Consider the following 25,112-nt stretch of genomic DNA (forward strand, 5'->3'; position numbering starts at 1 on the left):
TGTAATCTTATTTCAATATTATAATTATTGTCATTTCAAGAATCAAATAATTATTTTAACTCTAAGAAAATTATAATCTTCGATCTGAACACGTGTTATTTTCTATCCAACATTTTTTCACTTTTTCTATTCAAGAAAATTATTTTTAAATAGCAAGAATATCTTTTTCTTGATTGAACTACATAAAATGTCTTTATCCAAGCAAATTTTCTTTGTTTAACGCAATATAATCTCATTCCAAAATTTTGAAACTGAAGATATTATCAAAATAAGAATATTCTTTTTTTCTACGATTGATTGCTTGAAATTAATAATTTAAATTCACTTTTTTATGTCGAGTCTCTCTCGTGTTGGCTTCTTCGTTCAAAAATGTCATCGTGAATATTTTAACGTAAAAAAGAGCAATGCGAGTGATTTTATTTGTTTAATATATTTTTGAAGAAAACGAAAAAAAAAAAAAAAATACTTTTCTCACGTTTATAATAATATATTGAACATCTGTCATGACAAAATTGTATACTTTGACAGTTCAACATTTTAACAGCAAATTATTAATTCTATTCGTTATATTCTTATCATTTTACTTCTAATTTATTTTGAAACAAATCCATCGGATGAAACAGATCGTAACATATTTTAAACGATTAATTATACAATTTCTTAGATTAAACGACACATCATATTTATACAGATTGATCTTTGTATGGTTATATTTTTATAAATCAGCAAAGATATTTTCTTTTCTAATTTTGGAGCTCATTAAATAATATTTAACAAATATAAATATTAAATATTTAATAATTAATATTTAAATATTAAAAAAATAACGCGCGTTTTGTAATATCTTAATTTACATGAATATAAATCTTATCTCCTTTTTCCAGAAAACAATTGTCTTTTTTTATTTTCTTGTATTAACAGAAAACTGTGCGAGCGACTTTAATGAAGGAACATACGAACGAGAACGAGATAGATTGAGTGAGATATCATTAATGTATAGTAGTAAATTTCATGAAATATAGTACTACATATATGTATCATAAAAAAGAAAGTATAAAGAAATATAGTCGAAGAAGCTGCGATGCACACGAGACAGTATATAATATGCATAAATATTGAAAATCTGATTCGCCTCTCACTTTCGATCTCAATTTAATCTAACATATAAATCAATCAATCAACATCCTGTAGAAATCTTCTTTAGAAATCCTTTAGATTCCATAAAAAGGTGAAAAAATTGAAATTGAAAGCAGAAGCAAAATTTCTCGGAAAGTAACGTGTTTTTTTCGCACAATTATAGTATATAAATTCAATATTTATGATACAAATAGTTTCTCCATCTGTAGCTATTCTTCAATAATTTTAGAAAATTTTGCAAGCCCAAAATACTATACCACTTTGCTGATTTGATTGCAAACACAGAGATAAGAAATGTTTTATTGCCATATTGCATCTTCAATCTCCATCGATGGTTATTCCGAAAATTTTTACTAAATAATATAATAAAATTAGAGAAATTATGATATCTTATACTTTACAGAGGATACATGTATATCATATTAAAATTCATCGACAAACGATGCGTGGAAAAGACTTAACCGAGCTATAATTGGACAGTAGATTAACTAATGAACGAGGCGCATAAAGGTGCATTTGATGGCAGTCAGTGTTAAGAACAATGAAGAAACGGGATATAAGAATATACATTGTAGAACCCGTTGAAGTATAACCAACGAGAAGAGGAAAATGCTTAAGAGACGCACGAGGCAGACAATGACAGATGTATCGCGTAAAAAGGCAGCACGGCAGGGTCTGATATCGCATAGAAAAAGATCTCCCCGTTTTTCATTTGTGTGCAGTAGGAAGCGGTTATGCATTCGCTATTACGCCAAGCGGAAGCACCTGTGGGCTGTATGGCGGGTTCGGTGGCCGGTCGAGGCTTCGCCTTCAAGGCGACTGATTCTCTTCGTATGCGAAAGGGGAGAGAAGAAAAAGAAAAGAGCAGCCGAAAAAAAATGTTCCTTTCTCTCTTCGCCTCATTCATTTTTTTTTATTCTTCTCTTTCTACTTTTTAACTGATTCAGAGACGAGCTGTCAAAGATTAATTGGAGGGTCACGTGGATCTCTATAAATATATAATGTATAATAATAGAGCATACATTTCAAGCTTTTATCGATTACATGCATTTTTTTTCTAAATCGTGTATGAAAAAAAAAATACATTATAAATATATAATAGGAAGGCATTTCCTCTAGCAACAAAGTAGAATTTATTAGGAGAAAGTAGAATGACTTAATTTCATGCTATCGTCTTGATTTAATTAGATGCAACACTTCCGTCGAATGTATATAATTCTTTTTGAGTTTTTCGCATAAAAGAAGACACAAGATCATACATTTACTAGAAAGTTGTAATGTCTGTTTATCTTTATTTAAATGGTTCATATAATTGCTGAAGAAATAGAGCAAAGTAGTACGACCTAGACTTAATAAATTTGCTTATATTTATTCATTCCTTTTTTTATTATCATTAAAATGTATAATATTTTATGATAACATTTTCATAAAAGAACAGCTTTTCCAAATCCTAACGAAACTATTCACAGGAAAATTGGAAATTTATAAATGTATTATACTTTTATTAATTAAATAAAATAAGTATAGATAATTTTATATTTATAGAGACTTATGTGTAAGTGTTTTACTTTATATACACTCGAAAAAATATTTTGCTAATGTAGATAGATTTTTCTAGATGTCTCGATTAAAATTTATCGCTACTTTTTGTATCTATTAGAATATTGTTTGTCACGTACAGATATAAATTCTGTCTCTGTTATTTAAATTGATCAAGTGCAAAATGTAAGCAGTATCACAGTATATATTTGCTAATAATTTATCCGTTTCAGTTTCAATTTTTTACACCAGAAAATTTTTGTTGAAGTTGCAAGATCATTTTTTTGAGTGTGGAATAAACTTTTCCAAGAAGAGAGAAAAATTTGATATTTTTCATGCATGTCGAGTACTACCCTTACAGAGATGAGAGAACGTTAATTATTTCCTCAAAGGTCCGTTCTGTGCATGCAGACGAATCCATGAAAATGCGATTAGGCATTCTAATAGGGCTTCGAGTAAATAATACACCTGTCGTTTCAGGTGTTTCGTCAGGAAAGATAGCAGATGCATGCTTAGATCGATTTGCAATGCTGCACCACTATACAGTTAGCCGTAATATCGGCATTCGGTTATGTTATCCGAAGCCGCTACTTACGGCTTATCCGTCAACATCTTAAGGACGTCAGTATATTATAACTCATCTATCTAGGACATTCTTGTCTGCCATATGACGCGCGCGTGCGAATGTGCACGTGAAAGATAGAGCCATCAACATCCGCTTTTTTTTTTCAAACGTGTACCAGCGACGGACTTGATCAAAAAATTTAATATTAAGCGTCGTCTTTAATCATCTGCCAAGCTAACGGATCCGTGTTTTTTTCTCTTTCTCTTTCTCTCTCTCTCTCTCTCTCTTTTCCCCTCATTCTTTTTCTCTCTCTTTCTGAAACGGAACGTACGGTTGATCATCCATGCCATGTAAATCGTTTCTATTCGGGGAGCGGCAGAATACACCGTAGCTTTAATTTTAGATTTGCTACAAATTGGAAATCGTTATTATCGCACGGTTAAATACGTCAAATCATCGAGATGCAGTATTCCGTTATATAAATTATACAGGGCAAGAATCACTACAAGTTATCATCTTTAATAAATTTTAAAATATGAGTTTATAGAAAAATAAAAGTTACTTTATAAAAATTATTAATTTTTATGCTTTTATTTAAATACTTTCTTATGCAAGATAATTAAAAGATTTGATTTATGTAAGAAAAAAATATGATTTTAATACTGATCACAAACTGTTCGTCTCAAAATAAAACATTCTTCTGCAAAAGACATATTTTCAGATTTATTAGAGGTGATAATTTTTAGTGACTCACCTTGTATAATGTATGAAAAATCAATCTTCCAATGATCTTTCTTAATTAATAGAAATAATATCATGCCAAAGAACTATATTGCCAACAAAGTTAAAAAAATCTCACGTCATGTAATTTATCTTTGTCAATTTAACTTTTTCCTGAATCTCTTTCATTTTTTGATTTCGTCAAATTGAATTAGAGAAACTCCTTTGCATTAATGCTTCATCGAACGCATATATTACGGTTGTATGAGACAGAAAAAAAATAAACCTGAAAAATTAGACATCACTTTGTTCGTTAAAATTACAAGCTTTATTTGGGTCAAAAGTTGCTATTCCGATCCAGTCATTATTAGTCAATTGATTGGCTATCTTGTAATCATTGTGATTATAGATACTATTAATCATAATATCAATATAGATAAATGTGCCTCGAGCGCTTTGGCGCGCAGACAAACATCATCGATCTTCTGTCTGGCGGTGTGAAAGATTAGAAAGAAAACCTCTAACAATATAGCGTGCGATTTTTAATCATGTTCGATCTTAACAGATGCGCATATGATTATGCATTATATCTTTGGTGTAATTTTTTGGTAAATTTCATAGCTCAACTATTTTTTTTAAGACACCTGATTTGTTGCTTCAAAGATATATATATGTGCAAAATGCAAATTATTATTTGCAATTAAATGGAATATCTATTTCCTCTCGAGCCCACTTTTTCTGAACATTGAGAATTTTTTAATGAGAATAAAATTTCTGATTGATTTAAAAAGAAGAGAATAAAAAGAATGAATCAGTCAAAAAAATGATCTTGCAACTTGAATAAAAATTTTCTAGGTGTAAAAAATTAACTGAAACAGATAAATTATTGGCAAATACTGTGATATTGCTTATATTTTACACTTGATCAATTTAAATGACAGAGACAGAATTTATATCCGTATCATTAGTGTAATTAGACAGATTTGTCTGTGATGCCTATCTTTAAGGCCTATTGTCAAGGACAATTATATTTAAGATTAATATTTGGCAATGGGATCTAAATTTTCTAGAGATATTGCTAGAATATTGCTGCTTTAAATTCTATACGTGACAAATAATAATCTAACAGATACAAAAAGTAGCGATAAATTTTTATTGAAACATCTAGAAATCTATCTACATTAGCAAAATATTTTTTTGAGTGATTTTTTTATGAGTATCATGCTAAAACGTTTCCGTGCATTGGTTAATTTTTTCACGTGTTAAAATATAACTGTAAATCCTGCATCTATTTTATCTCTTTCTTACCTATTGAGTGAACGATTCTCGCGTGTTTTATACCATCTCCAATAAAACTAGATTTTACAAATTAATAGTATCAGGCAAGTACGAACAATGGGAATTTAAATTTACTATACAGTCTGAGTTTCCTTAAATACTTATTTTGTTTCAGTTTATACTTTGGGTCTCTCTGTTCTTGTAAGATGAATATTTTATAACCTTTCATCATTAGTTCCACCCGGAGAGCACGAACAGCAAGCGTATATTTTAATCATTTGCAAATAATTTATACTCGACTCTCTTCCGCGTGCGTTTCTCGCGTGTATCCTCAGAAAATTCACTATTCTTTGAGAATGAAATAACTCATGTTATAAATATAACTAGTAATCACTTCCTTTAAAACTCTTCTGTATAATAATTTCGTAGTCAACAGTCCGATACAAGGTGTCTCGAAATTGATGATATAATCGTACAATAAAAGTAAAAGTAATGATATTATAAAAAAAATAATTTTTTTATATACATGGCTTTGTTTCCAATTACATTTTTTTGAGAATCAGAAGATTGATAATGTTTTTTTCACTAGAATTAGAACAATCTTTAATTGTATGAATTATTTTTTCTTAACAGTATAGTTAATAAATAAATATATATATATATATTTTTTTTCTTGAAAAGATAATTAATACATAATTTCTTTCTTTTTTCTCTTTTATTCTTTTTTAGTATAATTTAAATTATTTTAAATTGTTTTACTAACAATATTACACTTTATTTGTATTTATATATTGATAGTTATTGTCACATGCTACAAGGATATGGTATAGCAGATTAAAATTTAAAAGGGCTTAGATATGTTAATTTAAAAATAAATTTTCTCTTGAAAACAAGGGTTTAAAAAAATATAAAAAAAATTTTTAAACCATATTTTCGACTTATTTTTTCATGTATATATACATTATCATTATTAGTTTCTTTGTTTTACCACCAATCACCTGAAACAGCTTGCTATATGCGCGCGTTTATAACATAGTCATTTCCTTTATGAAACATCCGTACAATGATTTGAAACTATTATAAAAATGATATGATCAAAACTGAAATCACTTTAATTTCCTTCATTGTTGACCTTTGAATCTTTTTTATTACATAATTAAAGAAGTGATCTTTTAATTGATTTTTGATCTTGGAAAATTAAAAAGATCTGGCAGCATAGATTAGATGAATTATGAGGGACAATGCAAGACAATCATCTAATTATTAGTCAAATATTAAGTATTAAGATTGAAGATAAAGATACAGAATATTTTTCAGTTATTTATGTAGACCTAAATTTTTTTATCCAAATACCTGATATCAAGTAATAAATTTAAAATTAAATATTAAATTAATATTATATACACATGCTAAAAAATTGTTTTAATTTTCGGATTTTTGTAGAGATTTGTATATAAAAATTTTTCAAGTTACAGAATCAGAATCTGATGTTAAAATTGACAAATATAATATAAAAAATGCAATATGGCAAGTATAGTATGTAATTATAATTAATTATAATTATAAGCTTCCTACAATATAATAAATTCAATATTTGATTTGACGGAAATCTTATTAAGTCCAATTTACACAGAAAATTCCACTTAAGAAATAAAAATTCGAATTTTGTACTATATACACACAAAACACGTTAATACAATAGATATAATATAAATTTACAATTACGATAATATAAAATTTTTAACGAAAATCGTATTTTCAATAAAATAAACTGATACTTTAAAGAAAACTTTTCTAACATGTCCTGTATTTTAATTATATATATAACATAATTAAAATAATTCTAACTTTAAACTCTTCAAAATTATGATATAATAAAGCATTTTTTAATGCATGTTAAAATAATATTGAGCAATGAACTTATAAGGAATAATTTTTCTATTTTTTTTTTAAATTATATTTCTTAATGACAAATAAAATCATAAGCACTGACCTGGGAAAAGCGAGTCTGAGATCGGCTCTGAGTTTATTCAACAGCTCGCTGACCGATGTGAATTGTCTCAAGGTCATTTCGCCACTTCCGGATGCGTAACCGGAACTCGAACTGGTTGTCGACGGCAAGGTACCTTGGGAATCTTGAACTGACCCTAATGGACGTCTTCCCCATCGTCTCAGCGCAATTGCGTAATCTTCAGCGTTGTATGTAGGTGGTCTTAAACGTTCCTGCGAATAGTAATGATCATTTACAATCTCAATCTTTTTCTCTCTCTCTCTCTCTCTCTCTCTTTCATATGAAATCGATTATTACTAACAATAAGAGTAATAAATTGATTATCAAATGAAATAATTAATATAATAAAAATTAAGATATATATATATACAATTTTTTATCGCGTTTAATATACAAATTGGCGCTAAATGATTTACAATAAATTACGAAAACCGTGTTTAATTCGCATAATACACGCTGTGATGTTGGTGAGAAAAAGATGGACAAACAGCTGATTCCTAGAGAAAGTATGCGTATAACAATGTCCGTTTAAAATATTGCACTCGCGAAAAAATTTTATGGACAATCGTAAATGATATTCACTTGCCATTCTGTACGGTGTGACATTTACGACTACGCATTCTTAAATGAATCAGTAATACATACGTCGTACTCCCGACCTCGTGTACGTAAACAAAGCGGCCGAGCTCGCTCTTCCCTCTCCCTCCAACTGTCACCTTGGCCTTCACGCAATTTTCCAAACAATTTCTCGTTTAATACCATCAGGATTTAATAGTATAACGACGATTAATTCCCAAGTTTCATTCGTATCATATATGAATTATTTCATGTGATTATGCATCGACATATTACGTATACATAACACTCACACTTTCTCTCTCTTTCACGTAATCTGTATAATCAGAATGACAAAACAATTCTCTAATCGCAACCTATTTATGAATAATTAATGATAAAAGTTATTACATGATATTTCACATAATATATTTGATATATATATATGTGTGTGTAGATACATACAGCTTTAAGTCCGCGTATTTTCTCGCTTTTTAACAGAGGGAACACAAGTGTCACCGATCACTGATCGTAGAATAAAGAATTTCTAAAGTTCGGAAAGTTTTTCTATTTCAATAGTCTTGTGTCCTATGTGTACTTTTTTCTTGTTGGAAAGCTCTCTGGAAATTTGACCAATGAGATTTAAGCAGGGATCTTTGCTTCTTTCCAATTGGTCATGTCATTCTCAATCATTAATGCATTATCTATGGACCTTCATGTCGCGGTTAATAGAAACTAGCGCCAAAATAATGCAGCTCTTGACAGGTGACAGGTGACAGTCATATTTGATTCGCGTAGTACATGCTCGTAATCACAGTATCGGATCATGGCGTCGTGATAAGATCGAAAGCCGATAGATTTAATAATATCCGCGTAATATTCGCGACCGAGCATCGGAAGTGTGAAAAAAGTATCGGGTGATCGTCGTGTATTATATGCGTAGATCTATTATATCGCGTGCATTGTCTGCATATATGTCATTACGTGCGTATGATATCGGGAGTGTCGAAGAAAATGGCGGGAAGTGTTTTGGGCGATTTACCGTAATTACGCGTAAATACCGTATATCGCGTTGTCGACGCGAATATGTCACAGTTTTGTCAAATAAACTCCGCGCTTATTAATTATTAAAATAATAAATTAAAGTTATACCGAGGATAAGTATCTCCTGTAAATAAACACGTTGAAAGTTCGAAATAATTCGGATGATTATGCGTGGACGCAGTATATCATGCCGATAATGTGAAATATTGTATATATATATATATATATATATGACATTTTTGTGAAAAGAAACTTGTATGATTGCTTTGTGAAATTTGGATAAATTTGTCGTCGACAAAGAATTCGATAGACAAATAGCAGGTGAGTAATCATTTATTTATTTATTATATCTGATTTTAATGATTTATTTACATTGTACCATTCGTGTATTTCGACAGAGATTTTATTATTCTTGTCACATTTAGGGGATAGGTGAATATTACAAATAAAATTATTATTATTTTAATAATCATTTCATTTCATTTCCTTTAATTATTTGAAATTATTTTATTAGTAATTATTTTAATAATGGAATTTAAAAAATTAAAATATTAAACATGCAAACATGCATATGCAAGAATTAATATCTGTATGAAATATATTGTATATGTCATAAATCTAGATACAAATGAAAAAACACAAATACTAATTAATAATAATTATAAATTATAGGTGCAGTATCTGTAGCAGATGCAGTTGAGGCAACATATCATCAAGGTGAGTGATTTTATGAAAATGTTTTTTAACAGGATGTAGGCTTGTGAAAGTTAATAAAGTGTGACAAAGTATTTTTTCTGTTAATAATGATGACTATCTCTGAGATTAATATATAACTTATCAATATTAAAAAATTTGTGATTAATGCAGTTATTGTGTGTATGCAGTTATGTGTGCTTAAATTTTCTATATAGTAAATATAATTAAAACAAATATATATATGTATACTATATGTGTAACATTCTCTTGCATTTAAAATATAAAAATTTCATATAATTATATATAATATAAAATAATAAAATAATCAATATATAAATTATCTTAATCTTATTATATCAAAATATTTTATATCAAAAAATAATATAAGGCAGTAATTTTGCATAATTGAGAGATACTTTATTATAGAACATAGTATTTTCTCAACAATTACTTATTTCGTTTTAATTAAATAAATTGAAAATAACCGATATTAGACTTATTTAAATAAATTATCCGGGATTTAAACTTAACTCTCGCTCTCTCTGACAGATCGAATTTATTTTACTAAATCATGATATATTTCTAAAAATACTACATATATACTATTATTACGGATATAAAGATAAATTTTGCTATAATAAAATCAGTTGGCGCAATATCTATTGTATCAAATATCTATTTAATTTAGCGATAGGAATATTGACTTTGATCACAGAGTCTTTATTGACGAAACGAAATTAGAACTCTCTTGTTATTTCAAATGGCTTGAGTTCTGTTTTAGATAAACTTTTCTAATTAAGAAGAAGCGATACTTTAATTTCTCTGTTATAAATGTATGGATGATAGATAAATTTATTTATCATGTAAAAATGCTCTATATTAATTTATATTAATATCGTAGGATTTAATACATACTATATATGTAATTGCATAAACCTATTTCTCGACGTTGACAATGAAAAATACAAGTCTTTTTCCGCTCGTGAGTACCGCAGCACTGAAATGAAGCTCATCAACGATGTCTTCCCGCTAATACGCGCTATTGTGTTCCACGCGAACAAATTACGTAAAATTTGCTTTACTTTCATACTTACGGTTTATGTAGAATGTATAAATTATCCGAAGAAATCCGCTATATTGACGTACAAGCGGAAGCGGCATGAATTATTCAAATAAGTCAATTACATTCGGACTCGTTACCGTTCTCGAATCACGTACGGTTCTCTTCTTTCGATATAACGTACACTTATCAAACAGCAGTGCGTTCCAATGTCATGAAAATTCGTAATAAGCAATCACTGGAGATGACATTAAAAAAATTTCAATTAAGTAAATTATATACGAAAATTAGTAAACTGAATACAATAATTTTAATATTCGAATTTTATGCTGTTCTCATTTGTATAAATAATTTTAGGTAGGCAGATCAGAAATTTTAAAAAAGCAGAAAAGTTTTACTTAAGTCTCTAAGTGTAGTTCACGAAAAAAATAGAAAATAAACAGCAAGTGTAAAAAAATTCTGCGATATTGTTCAATTTTCGGTTTGGAATTACTTATTTATTTTGTAGGTATATTATATTATCGCAGAATCGCTCTAGCAATTATAATACATATAAAGCGAAATGTTGGATGATCGTAGTGTATGAAAAAGATCTTTAAATGCGAGAGAAAAGAACTGATGTTTTCAGGACAATTTAAATTAATTAAACATCATAAGGATCATTAATAATCATGATTAATCGTAATAAAGTAAATGTATTAATTCTCGACATCAAGACTGATATTCCTGAACAAAAATATTTAATTTGTATTGATATTAAATTTCTTTTAATCCATATTGTAAAAAATATAAATTTAAAAAATAAAATTAAATATCTAAGTTTGAAAAACATTTTATATATTAATCATATTTTCTAAAAAAAAATTTCTGAAAGAATATTTAGAAAAAGTTTTTTTTTTTAGAAAAATCTAGATATTTCACTTTTTTTATAAATTTCATATTTTTGACATATGGATTAAAAGAAGCTTAATATCAATAAAAATGCATTCTTTTATTTTCAAGTACATTTATTGCTATCAATATTAAATATGTTTATGATTGTACGTCGTTATGATGAAATGCTATCCACGCTGATTATTTTTATCTTTGTCTTTGTGAGGCATTAGAATGATAATAGATAAGATTCTACAACAATTGGGACCTTTAGTATCGGTTATTAACCCAACAAATTAAAAGAGAAAGAACTGGTGCTATCTTGCTTGTATCGATTTTTTAATGCAGAGAAATTGGCACGCACCATCGCCTAAAAGTGGTGATTTTTTGATAACAACGCTTTCTATAAGTCATCAGTTTTATATTTTTTTTTTACGTATTCCTTCCGCAATTTAAGTGAAATCGCCGTACGTTCTTCGTCGACTTTCTCGCACAACGACAGAACATCACATATGACCGCGCGCGCAATACCTCGTCACAGTCGATCTAATTTTCAGATCATCCGCGAACGATTTCCATTTTCATTCGACGAATTATTTTGATCCTGGCATAAAACTTTCACATCTATGTGCGAAAGGTTAAAGTGAAAACATACACTCAAAAAAATATTTTGCTAATGTAGATAGATTTCTCGATGTCTCAGTTCAAATTTATCGCTACTTTTCGTATCTGTTAGAATATCGTTTGTCACGTATAGAATTTATAGCAGCAATATTCTAGATAATTTAGATCCCATTGCCAAATATTAATCACAAATATAATTGTCCTTGACAATAGGCCTAAAGATAGGCATCATACACAAATTTTCTGTCTAAATTACACTAATAGTACAGATATAAATTTTGTCTCTGTCATTTAAATTGATCAAGTGCAAAATATATGCAGTATCACAGTATTTGCTAATAATTTATCTGTTTCAGTTAATTTTTTACACCTAGAAAATTTTTGTCGAAGTTGCAAGATCATTTTTTTGAGTGTATCAAGACAACGATGCTGATTTATTGAATTAATATATAAATAATCGATTCATCCCTCTTTCTTCCAATTAATCGAATCATACGCTCAAAAAATGATCTTGCAACTTTAACAAAAATTTTCTAGGTGTAAAAAATTAACTGAAACAGATAAATTATTAGCAAATACTGCAATACTGCATATATTTTGCACTTAATCAATTTAAATGACAGAATTTATATCTGTATTATTAGTATAATTTAGACAGAAAATTTGTCTGCGATGCCTATCCTTAAGGCCTACTGTCAAGGACAATTATATTTGCGATTAATATTTGGCAATGGGATCTAAATTTTCTAGAGGTATTGCTAAAATATTGCTGCTATAAATTCCATACGTGACAAACAATATTCTAACAGATAGAAAAAGTAGCGATAAATTTTAATTGAGACATCTAGAAATCTATCTACAGTAGCAAAATATTTTTTTGAGTGTACGTAAATAATTATGGTGCATCACTATTATGCATTAATATCTATAGAATTGTTATAAACTGTAACATGCGATGCATATGATATCGGATTTGTTAATTACATAAACAACGGATCATTTTTGTTATCTGTTATATAATTGACACTCTATAAATGGTCGAAAACACGTGCAGGAATATTTACAAGATGTTACGCAATGCGTCAAGTTGTACGAGTGCATATGCCGTTAGCGACAAGGTCAAGGCGGAAAGTGACTTTGCTACTTTAGCTCGGAAGGCCGTTTCTCTCACAACAGTATTAATATACTCTTTCTCGCACGCATATGTCAACGAACATAAGTCGGGGACGATGGAGTTCTCACGCGGTAAAAGCCGCAAGATGAGAATCGGTTGTTTTGCCGGTTCGCTATCTGTCTTTTTCATCGGAAACATTATGCCGATAGTGCCTCGTGCGTGGAATGCGTGGTCGTTTAACGCGATTTGAGTTACGTCATAAAGCTTCCGCGCCAAGTTTTACACGCCAGCTGATCGGCACGCGACGCAATCGCGTTTCAACGTTATTCGTTACACTGTAATTTACTTAACGTCTCTTTATTCTACCTTTTCCGGCTGCGGCCCCCATGGTTTCACGACCAGCAGCTCTTCCTCCGCATTTGGCGCCATGTCCGACTCGCTGAAAAAAAAGACATAACACATTATTGAAAGGGTAATCTCATGAATCTCATTATCGTTCTAAGAGAGATGTAAAAACAGTTGTGTAATTTAAAAAAAAAAAAATTCTATAACTTTTTTATTAAATATACTAATATATTTTTTATCATATATGTATAATATTTTTATTAAATATATCAAGAATTTGAAAATTCTCAGATAAAAGTTAGAATTCTATCAATTCCTTTGAAATTTCAAAAATAAGATAAGTCAACTTTTTGTATGTTACATTGCATTGAAACATTATAAAATAGGCATTTATAAAAGTAATCTACTAGTAGCTGATAAATGAATAATTAATACACAATTGCATCAATATTTTATTTTCTTAAATCAATTAAATTATTTTATCTATTAGGATACAGTCTTATGCTGTAGGAAATGAAACGTGCAAACGTGAAGCTATGCAATTTTATTCCATTGTCGTTTTTTCAGAGAAAACGTATGCTTTATTAACGAAACGATATCTCGACTCGAGGAGCAAGCTTTAAAAGACACGTTGCTTTTCTTGAAAAATACTTTCGCGTCGCTTTTTTGCGATCGATGTGGAATGTTGTATTTAATTAACGAATGGCGTACATAGCGTTGTTGATCGCCCGAGTGTAGAACGGCTCCACGGAATTTCCTTCGCGGTATTTTCAAACGGTACCTCACTCACGTGGTGCGTTCCGCCAGAATGAAGGCAAACGACGGCGCGCACCAATTCCGAGTGCGTTATTTCAATAATTTCCAAATGCAAATTATTATTTGATAATTTTATAAATTTTGACATATATTTATAATCTTATAATTGTAATAATATATAATTTTAATTTTTAATTCACATCAAATCGATGTAAATTTCACTTTTTATCCTGCACTCAAAAAAATATTTTGCTAATGTAAATAGATTTCTAGATGTCTCAATTAAAATTTATCCCTACTTTTTGTATCTGTTGGAATATTGTTTGTCACGTATAGAATTTATAGCAGCAATATTCTAGCAGCACCTCTAGAAATTTTAGATCCCGTTGGCAAATATTAATCGCAAATATAATTGTCCTTGACAATAGGCCTTAAAGATAGGCATCGCGGAAAAATTGTCTGTCCAAATTACACTAATAGTACGGATATAAATTCTGTCTCTGTCATTTAAATTGATTAAGCGCAAAATATATGCAGTATCACAGTATTTGCTAAATAATTTATCTGTTTCAGTTAATCTTTTACACCTAGAAAATTTTTGTTCAAGTTGCAAGATCATTTTTTTGAGTGCAAAGTACTGATTATTAAAAATTCGATAAATAAAATGAACTGGATGAACGGAAGACTGATAATTTTTGAAGACCGATAATAACGTTTCATGTGAATGCGATCTATATCACGCGAGACAAATCTTGCGAAAGAATCACTCGAGTAGTATTAGTACAAAGATTTCGGTTATCGCGATTTCACACCTGCACACTTGCCCGGTATGCAGATAAATCTCTTATCCGTCAAGATAAAGTTGAAACTCTTCTCGCGAACGCTGGCATTTCACGGTCCGGTGCGGCGCGTAGTGCAATAATTCTGCTAGATAGTAGAATTCTACGAGGACACGGATCATGGATGCTTAATTTTGTAGGTTAGCTGCGATATAATAATGGGAATCATGATGATTGTGTCGCGATCACGATGGTACACGATTGCGCATCGATGATTCGATGGCAAGCCGAGTGAATCAGAAATGTACTTATTACTGTTGACGGATCTGTCGTAACCTTACGAATTATCGTGGCTACGTTGATTCACGCAATTTGAAGATTACTCTTCGTGGCAATAATGTCATGTTATAATCGGTGTATTAAACATTGCGTACATGGTCGTTGACAGACTTTCTAAACGTCACAGACGTTTTCACCGTGTAAGATTGTATGATAATAAGTAGAGTAATTTAAAAACAATTTAATTTAATTGATTTAAGAACATAAAATTGTTGCGATATTGTGTATTAATCATTTATTTATTAGCTATGTGTAGATTAATTTTGATTTTGTGGATGTTGATTTTATAATCCTTAAAAATATTGCTTTTATTTTTGAAATTTCTAGCTTTTAAAAAGTTTTAGCAGTTTTAAGCATAAATGTATGTGATGTTAATTTAATATTTTCTTTAAATATAAATTTGCAATACTTTTTTAAAATTATGATGAAAATTATCAAAAAATAACAAATTATTTACTAGAAAAAAATTTGAAACATATTTTCTCTCAAAATTGCCAGAATTTTTCTTAAATAAAATTTTGTTCAAAGTGTCTAGGGATCAAAAATTATTTCTGAGCTATGATTCAAACCTTGAGAATTTCTCAAGGATAATCTCTTAAAAATCTTATTCTTATACAACATTTGATGATAAAGAAAAAAAATAAAAAGTACTTGTAATTTCAATTTTTTATTAAAAATTATGAAAATTTCTATAGGCAAAATTTTGGTTTAGAAAATATAGTACTTTTTTCTGTACAATGTTTTAACAGTTCTATTGGAAAGCATTATGTTACATTGATTTAATTAAATGAATCTCGAATAAATTATTTTCGAAACGAATTTTTCTAAAGAAAATTTCAGTCTATTATTGATTTTAAAAAATTCTTTTATAAATCATTCTGTAATAAAATCGTCTATTAATAACGAATCAAAACATATTTGTTTAATCTTATAAAAAAAAAAAAAAAAAAAAAAAAAAGCTTTGGAATTTAAGAATGAATTACGCACACAGAGCTCTCTATCGAAATTCTGAGAATGGGTTGCAAACTTTGCAGAAATCGTACGAGATCACGTCGCGCGTGGACCTCTCTCGCGGAAGTGCCGCGGATGCATGCGTGCATGCGTACGTGCGTACATGCAGGTATACTTGAAACGCGTTCTTGGATGTAACGCGGAGAGAAAAAAAAAAGTACGCGGCGTAAGTACGTACCTACTGCTCGGAGACAGCCGAGGCATTGACCCGCGCGCGAGCGGTTAGTCACACACATATGCACGCCGATACATATACATATGTACGCATGGCGTAGGCATGGTGCTTTAATAGCGTTAAACGACGCGCACTCCCTCCATTTATATCTCTCCGCGGCTACCGCTGTGCCTCGAAACAATTCGCCACCATATCCATAACCATAGGTTTCTGTAATGTACATTAGCAACCGCAGGCAGGTTACAGCTGTCTACGCTGGTAACAATGCTATAATAAAATCCCTTTATTATGTGAACTCGTCTGGAGAGAATTTTAATTTATAGGAGACATCTGTTTCAGAATAGAGAGTATAGGAGACTCAGAATAGAGAGACTATATTTGTAATTTGCACATTTCTTTTTCCTTCAAATATATCTATAAATCGTAATAAAAAATACGGTGCAAATGAAACGATCTTTTGATCATCAAAAAAATGGTATGTTTATATGTTGTAATATTTTTATTTTTTCTATTAAGAAAAATATTTTCAGCTGGAAGATGTATTTATTTTTGATCAGATTTGTGATCAGATAACTTTTAACCAGTCTAGATTTCACGTTTTCGAACGCGACACATTGATATTTTTTATCAAGTTTTAGCTGGATGTATATCTTGATACAAAATTCTAATTAAATTTCAAGATAAATATTTACAAAAAAAAAAGTTTTACTTTCATCTTTATTTGAAGATTTATCTTGTGATTTGAAAATAGGAAGACGATTCTGAGTTTAATACATATCATTTTATTTCTTCATTTATCAATCTATGTTTATCTTAAGAGACCCATTGATATTGGTACATGTTTTTCCAAGGCATAAACTTTAGTAACTTCCAATAGATTTATCATAAATGACGCACTCATAATTTATTCGAAAGTTATAATCAATTAAAGTAAAGTGAAAGAATGTGCAAAATAGGAACTTTGACACATGTCATTAAATATTTGATAACGTAATGACACGTGTCATTAAATGTTTATTAAAGAAAAAAAAAAGTAAATATGTGAGGAGAAAGGGGCAAAGCATTTCATTTGTATTCTCTTGTCAAAAAATTTTTAATCTCTAATTCAATTTTGAATTCTAATATTAAGTTAAATTTTTTATTGGGTAAGAAAACTTGTGGGATGAAGACTCTGCCGGAGGCTCTCTTTTCCCTACCTATACGCATTTACTTTGCATTTATTATAATAAATAATAAGTAACTCTGAATTATTGAGAGCAAAAAAGACTTAAAATATACACGAATTTATGTTTTACTTTTTGAACAGAAAAAATTTTTATTTATCTCTTTAGAAAATAATTTTATTACGCTCGTCAACAAATTTGACCTATGTTTTGTTAGTTAAACAATTTCCGACATATGTTTTTATATGCATATCTAAGTTTTGAGAATAAATTATTGACAATAAATTAATAGACTTTTTTATCGCAAAATTATTTATAGACATTTGAAGTCTATATCACTGACATAGTTTTCTTCATTTAAATATTTCAAATTAAATAAAAATTACATAAAAAGTAGAAAAGAGTAGGAAAGTAGATCGAAAGAGATACGTCTCAATAATTAGAAACGTTTTAGCTGTCGATCAAAATGTAATTAATCGGGATTTTATTACAAGATGTCTCAAAATAAAAGTGGTCAGAGAAATGTCCCTTTTTATGAATACTTAATGAATTAAGAATGTTTTATGCACGCAACATAATTTGCTTGATAATCGTTTAAAATATTCAAATGGTTATATGATAGTAATACAATTATTTTTGGTGTAAGAATAAAAAGATATTTTCAAAGAGTTACAAAAAAAGTATCGCAAGTTTCTCGTTTTATTAAAATTAAAAAATGAATAGGCACTGTAGCGCAAGTAATTCGACTCCTTAAAACGATTGTTTGTCTGTTGCGTAATGAAAAATGTCAGAGATAGACCTAATACCTGAGCATTACCTTATAATAACCGAGCCAATTCAATCAAGTTTGCATTAGTAACAGTATTGAAATAACATATTTAATTTCTTCACTCAAAAAAATATTTTGCTAATGTAGATACATTTTTAGATGTCTCAATTAAAATTTATCGCTATTTTTTGTATCTGTTGGAATATTGCTTGTCACATATAGAATTTATAGCAGCAATATTCTGGCAATACCTCTAGAAAATTTAGATCTTATTGCCAAATATAATTGTTCTCGATAAAATAGGCCTTAAAAATAGGCATCATACACAAATTTTCTGTCTAAATTACACTAATAGTACAGATATAAATTCTGTCTCTGTCATTTAAATTGATCAAGTGTAAAATATATGCAGTGTCACAGTAATTGTTAATTTATCTGTTTCAGTTAATTTTTTACACTAGAAAATTTTTGTTGAAATTGCAGGATCATTTTTTTTAGTGTTCTCTCTCTCTCTCTCTCTCTCTCTCTCTCTCTCTCTCTCTTTCTCTTTCGCGTTTAAAAGACACTAATTGATTGCATCAATTTAAGAATCAAATGTATTTCGATGTTACGTAATCATTGTAACGACGTAATCCACGATAAGTATCCGTACGATGGAAGCAACGGTATAGGATCCACGTTCCACGATTATTAAAGTCGCAGTCGCGTACCAGCATCAGCGGTCGAAAGGTATGGTTGAATACAAGAAGGGGTCATCGCTAGAGCGATTGCGGGGAGGATGGGGAAGGAAGACATTGTAAGCATCACGATGCCCGTAATGCCTTTCCGTTGAGCGTTCGCCGCATCAGATATCGCGGCGCGGATGATCGAGGAACACGTCCCGGGTAAAGGAACGCGATCGAGAGGGCGCGGAGAAGAGGCGCCACGATCTTCGGGACCCCGGATCGTCGATCTTGACGGCCATTAGCGGGGAATACACGTGAGTCCAAGAGGGATTCTTCCGTTATGACTGTTCCGGGAGTTATGCACGGCGGAATGTTAGCCGATGCCCGGAAATGCACAGTCGATCTTCCTATACCTCTGATTCCGAGCCGATTGCCAAAGAAATACATTCTGCATTTACCCCGCGGATTGCAAAAACCAAGCCGGACGAAGCTCGTAAGCTCATTTGCGGGATATGGAAGATAAATGTACCAGTTTCTAAACAAGATCGATCTCTGAATAAAAATAGGCACTTTTTTTTTCATATCAAACTTCCTTTAATCCATATCTTGATATATTAACAGGATGTTTATTAACAGGCTGCTTTAAAAAAACATGAAAACATTCCCTAACATTCTCAGGGAATTGTTTTTGAAGAAATCAGAGAACTTCCGTGGAATTTTATTGGGACTCAGAATTTAATAAAATTCTCCCTTTGATAATTTTGCTGTCACACAATGTTAATTAAATTATAAATATATATTTATCTCTGCTTACATATTCAATGTTTTAACAAAATATTGAGTATGTAACATATTCTTTATTTTATTTTTTAGTGATGAAAAATTTAGTAATAAAAAATTTATTTTAGAAGATTGTACGAAAAAAGTCTTGGAGATATTTTCAGAAATTTTGAAAATACCTGAAAGAGCAAATAATTTTCAGGGAATTTTTTTACATGATTCGAATAGATACGCCAATTAAACTAAATATCTAAATTTTGACGAGAAAATTTTGAAAAACATCTTGTACATGAAATATTAATCGCATTTAAAAACTTTCTTTCCAATTTCTTTTCACATAAAAATACGAGTAATATTTTTTATTTTATAAACATTATATTTTTAAGATACGGATTAAATAAAGTTTATATCAATAAAAATGCATATTCAAGAAAGGCACTTATATGTTTATTTTCAGACTTAAATTATCGCGCACGTTACTTTAAATATATATTCGCGTCGAAATAAATCTTTGAATTTGTTCACAATCGAATAGTGTAAAATAATGCGTATTTTTTATCCTTATTTATTATTTTTTATAGCAAAAATTCGTACATGAATATACATATAATAAAGTTATTTCCATACGTATGTGATAACGATTATGATATATTATCTGATATGAAATAATCACATACGCGAACTACTTGTCATGGAATTTCTAATAATCTCACATTCTAGCCTGGAATAATGAACTGCCTAGAGTCATTTAGAATATATTAAATCGTGCGCGCGCGCGATAAATGTGATCAAGAAATAGCTACTTCACTCAAGTATCATCTTATATTGTAATCACCATATCATACAATCTTCATTATTATTATTAGATAATCATGTATGGAAATAAGTTCTCGATATCTCGACCAAGTTACGCTACATTCTTCTTTAAATCAAAAAACGTTTTTCGCGATTTTTTCTAAAATTATAAAATTCTTATTAATATTATCTAACGCTCTCTCCCGTATTATTTAAACCGTATTCATTATCTACATACTACGATGTATTTCGATCTTTTGATTATATTGTTTTTAATCGAATATCTGGCACATCAAAGCACTTTATTCGTCATGCATCGTAAAATACATTAAATAAGGCCCCATGACCTCGATTTAGGAAGAGGAAGATTCAGGATGCGTAGCAAGCAGGATCTCGAATAGGAAAGCCGGACTGGTATATATGTGTTGATTACAGAGTTTGGTCCTGTGGATGAATCGCTACCATAGTTGCGACTGTAGGAAAAGCAAAAAGAAAAAAATGACAAGAAAGAAAGAGAGAGGAGGGAGGAAGAGGAAAAGGACGGGGGAGGGGCTGCAGTTCAGGATGATAATAAATGCGAGATCAGATCTGACTGCTTGTTTTATTGGCGTGAACTCGCTCGAGCAAGCAACGATCCAGATTTATTTAAATATCGTACTATAAATGCCTAGAGACGACCAGTTATAAACATCCAAGACTCGTTCAGGATAACCCGTGAACTCGTTTTTAACATCGCCAGGATGTTTACTGTCTGGAAAAATATGGAAAATCTGGATTTCTCAGGGATTCCTTTTATATAAAAAATCAGGGAATTTTCATGGAAATTTATTGGGATTTATATATAGAGCATTTAAAAACAAAATTCTTTGTTTTTAAATGCTCTATATATATATTTTGATATAATTTGATATAATTTTGTTGCTATATTATACGTGCATTTAAAATATATTATAAATATATATCTATTTTTGTTTGTGTAATATATTCAATATTTTAAGAAAAGATTGAATATGCAGTATATATTCTTTGTAATTTTTAATGATAAATGAAAATTTTATGCAAGTAAAAAATGCTTATCTTATGAAAGTTTTTTTTTAGTACATTTACAAATCTCTTATTTGAAACTTTTAAAAGCTTCGTTTTTTCTTTATGTGAGTGAAAGAAAAAAAAAAATTAGAAAATGCGTGCGATAAAAAAATTTATTTCAGAGAAAGTTGTATCAAAAAAATTTCTAAAATGTTTTATTTATCTGGAATTTAGAACAAGAATGGAATATCAGAAAATTTTCAGAGAATTTTTTTCAAGATTTGAGTAGACACTTTTGTTATCACTAATAATTTTGTGAATACATTGACAGTAGATTACATCATGAATTTAATGCTTAAAGATAATCTTATCAAGAATAATTGGAACCATCGATTGATTCAGATTAATTGTCAATATAATTACAAAGATTTTTCGAATCATCAAAAGAGAAGCGTAAAGACAAAGATGAAAAGGGACAAAGATAATTTAATTAAGTACGCTTTGTATTTTTATAACACTGCAACGCTCTCAAAATTATAAATCATAAGCAGAAATTTAGCATGTTTTTATTTATTTATTTTTTTTTTTTTTTTTTCTCGAATAAATGTCATACTTCTTCTGATCGTGAAAACGATCGCTTTCTTGAAACCGGACTTGAATTGAGAACAGTTTGATGGAAGAGGAGATTCGTATGTATGATGATACACAACGCCGTACACGCAGGAAATTGAAGTCATTAATGCTCGATCAAGAGACGCCCATTGGTCAAGATGCGCGTAGCGTCGAGTCATTTCGATATGCGTGTACACTTTCTACTTTTCAAGACCAAAAAGCTTTCCGTTGGAATCTCAGCCGGAAGGCGTGTATAGTTTTTATCATTCGGATTGTCGTTCTCTCTTATAAAAACTGTCGATCAACGAGATCGAGATCGGTGCGTGAAATTGAATCCTTATTCCACGCATATACGCTCCTCGGGAAGAGAGCTTCCTAGAAATTTTATAAAACCATCCAACGCGTGCGAATGAATGTAACATTGCGTGAAATATGCTGATTCGGATACCGTTTCGTTTTGTTTGCTACTTGTCAGCCGAATGTCCATTGTAAAATCACGTGCGCGCGCGAGCGTGCGTATTCCGTTATGAATCTCTAGTTATAAAACGGGTCCTCTCCGTCTGGCGAGATATCCATCTTTCTCTCTCCTTTCCTCCGCTCTCTTTCTCTTTTTCTCGAGAGTAAAGTGTATAACTGTATCTTTTCCACGGGCATATACGCGAACGTCCGTTGAGTGTGCAAGTGGCAAACGAGACGTAGAGGGAAGGAGGGGAAGGAAGGAAAGAAGGGAGAGATCTCTCTTTGAAAATAAAAAATTAATAAATAAATAAATAAATAAGCGAAGAGGAGACGAATTCACAGTATGACGCTGGACAGTTTATCGCACGAGAGAAATCTAATTTACAGCCTCACGACGCGAACTATAATTTCTTTGCACCGTTAGACGCTTCGATGCACTTCGTTTAGCGAGATGACATTTAATTCACCGTACAATGTCGAGGTCGCATTGCTATTCTCCGTAAGATTTTGGACGAGAGAGACAGATATTAATTGATATATAATAATCACTTAAAAAAAATGATCTTGCAATTTTAACAAAAATTTTCTAAGTGTAAAAAATTAATTGAAACAGATAAATTATTAGATAAATACTGCATATATTTTGCACTTGATCAATTTAAATTACAGAGACGGAATTTATATCCGTACTATTAGTGTAATTTAGACAGAAAATTTTTCCGCGATGCCTGTCTTTAAGGCCTATTGTTAAAGACAATTATATTTGAGATTAATATTTGGCAATATTGCTGCTATAAATTCTATACGTGACAAAGAATATTCCAACAGATACAAAAAGTAGCGATAAATTTTAATTGAGATCATCTTGAAATCTATCTACATTAGCAAAATATTTTTTTGAGTGATGTTATTATCTTTTTATACACACATGGGAGAGTTGCATGCGTATTGATATAATAGTTACGCAGGAAAATAATCGAGGTAATTACGGAAAGAGAATCGTTTTGAACGGCGGTTAATTGCGAAATTTACATCGAGGATATACAACCACGTGCGGTAGTAACATTATTCATCCAGCGGCATAACGGGACGCAATAATTAACACCGGTAGGGAATTATTGACTAAACATGCCGGTAATAAAATCGGTGGTGATGCTCCCTGAATGAGAAAACACACGTGTGAGAAATGTACAGAGGTAAGGGCAATAGAATCACGCCAGGACTGTTTTCTCGCAAGAAAAACGCTTTCTAGAACCTGCGAAACTATTTGCACAAGTTACACGGTACTTGCGATAAATCATAAACCAAGTTACGATGAGACTAATTAACCAAGGCACAAAGCCATTGTCAGTCTTACAAAGATACTGTGTTATAAAATTATGAGTGATGTGATGCACAATATTAAACATACACGTATTACGTTTATATGTGTGCATAGGATGTTCCAAAAAAAGTCTTTTCAATACTTAATTTTTTAACTAATTTAAAAATAATTTTTCTTCAACCAAAATATCGAAGCATCAACAATTTTCGAATTATAAGTGATTAAAACTATATTTTTCTTTAATTAATTTCAGATGCACTTTAATAGAAGTTTAATTTTATATTATTAAATAATATAAAATTATAATAATACAATCAAGCTTATTTTATACTATATATATAAAATAGCTCTCGATTGTGTTATTATTACAATGGTATACTTCTTGGATCTCATAAATCTTTTATTGTGCAATTTATGCAGTCTACGTGAGAATCTTGATTCTCGAGACAAAAGACGAAATAACACGACGTTTTTACGAACGAAATTCCGGTATGCTCTCGTTCCTCTTTTCTCTGTCAAATAACTGTCCGATATTGAGATGTCGAACCTTAATAAGAGAATTGTATTTTAATGAATGAAAAATGCGCTTAGTTGGTAATTGGTTAAATTGGCCGCAAGGAAAAAGGAACGTGGTCTCTTTAAAGCGTCGAGCGCTATCATCGATCGTCCACTTGTTGTTTGTCGAAAGAATCACACACGCTCTCCCGTGAGAATTCGCTTGCGTGTCGAAGGAAACGATTTCACGTTACAAAGCATCGCTTCCGCTGCATTTCAGTCGCCGTATGCGGATGCTACTATACTTTTGTTCCGCGCTTGAGAAAGAAAGAGCAGCGGAGACGAGAGAAGAGAGCCGCCTCTTCGTGCGCGCTTCGTCTACGCATTGCGAGCCGGGTTTTAA

General features: G+C 30.5%; 2 protein-coding genes across 5 annotated transcripts in view; one reads left to right on the forward strand and one right to left on the reverse strand.

Moving 5' to 3' along the window:
• Mwh (multiple wing hairs) overlaps positions 1 to 25,112 on the reverse strand; it is a 48,986-nt gene that overhangs the window by 10,589 nt on the left and 13,285 nt on the right. For 2 of the 4 annotated variants that reach the window (XM_072905183.1, XM_072905185.1), the window contains exons 2-3: positions 13,583 to 13,655; positions 7,233 to 7,462 (exon numbers count right to left, since the gene is read on the reverse strand). In XM_072905183.1, the coding sequence (XP_072761284.1) occupies positions 7,233 to 7,462; positions 13,583 to 13,655 (303 nt within the window). Of the gene's footprint in view, positions 1 to 7,232; positions 7,463 to 7,895; positions 8,143 to 8,270; positions 8,397 to 13,582; positions 13,656 to 25,112 lie in introns of those variants that run through there. The other 2 variants (XM_072905184.1, XM_072905186.1) reach the window with 2 other exon arrangements.
• The window catches only part of Sce (E3 ubiquitin-protein ligase Sce), a 45,157-nt gene continuing 28,657 nt past the window's right edge, over positions 8,613 to 25,112 (forward strand). Inside the window, exons 1-2 of the mRNA XM_072905190.1 lie at positions 8,613 to 9,170; positions 9,522 to 9,566. The gene's annotated coding sequence lies outside the window, so the exon portion shown is untranslated. The remainder of the gene's footprint in view (positions 9,171 to 9,521; positions 9,567 to 25,112) is intronic.

This window comes from Anoplolepis gracilipes, chromosome 13, assembly GCF_047496725.1.
Source record: "Anoplolepis gracilipes chromosome 13, ASM4749672v1, whole genome shotgun sequence".
Classification (NCBI taxonomy): Eukaryota; Metazoa; Arthropoda; class Insecta; order Hymenoptera; family Formicidae; genus Anoplolepis; species Anoplolepis gracilipes.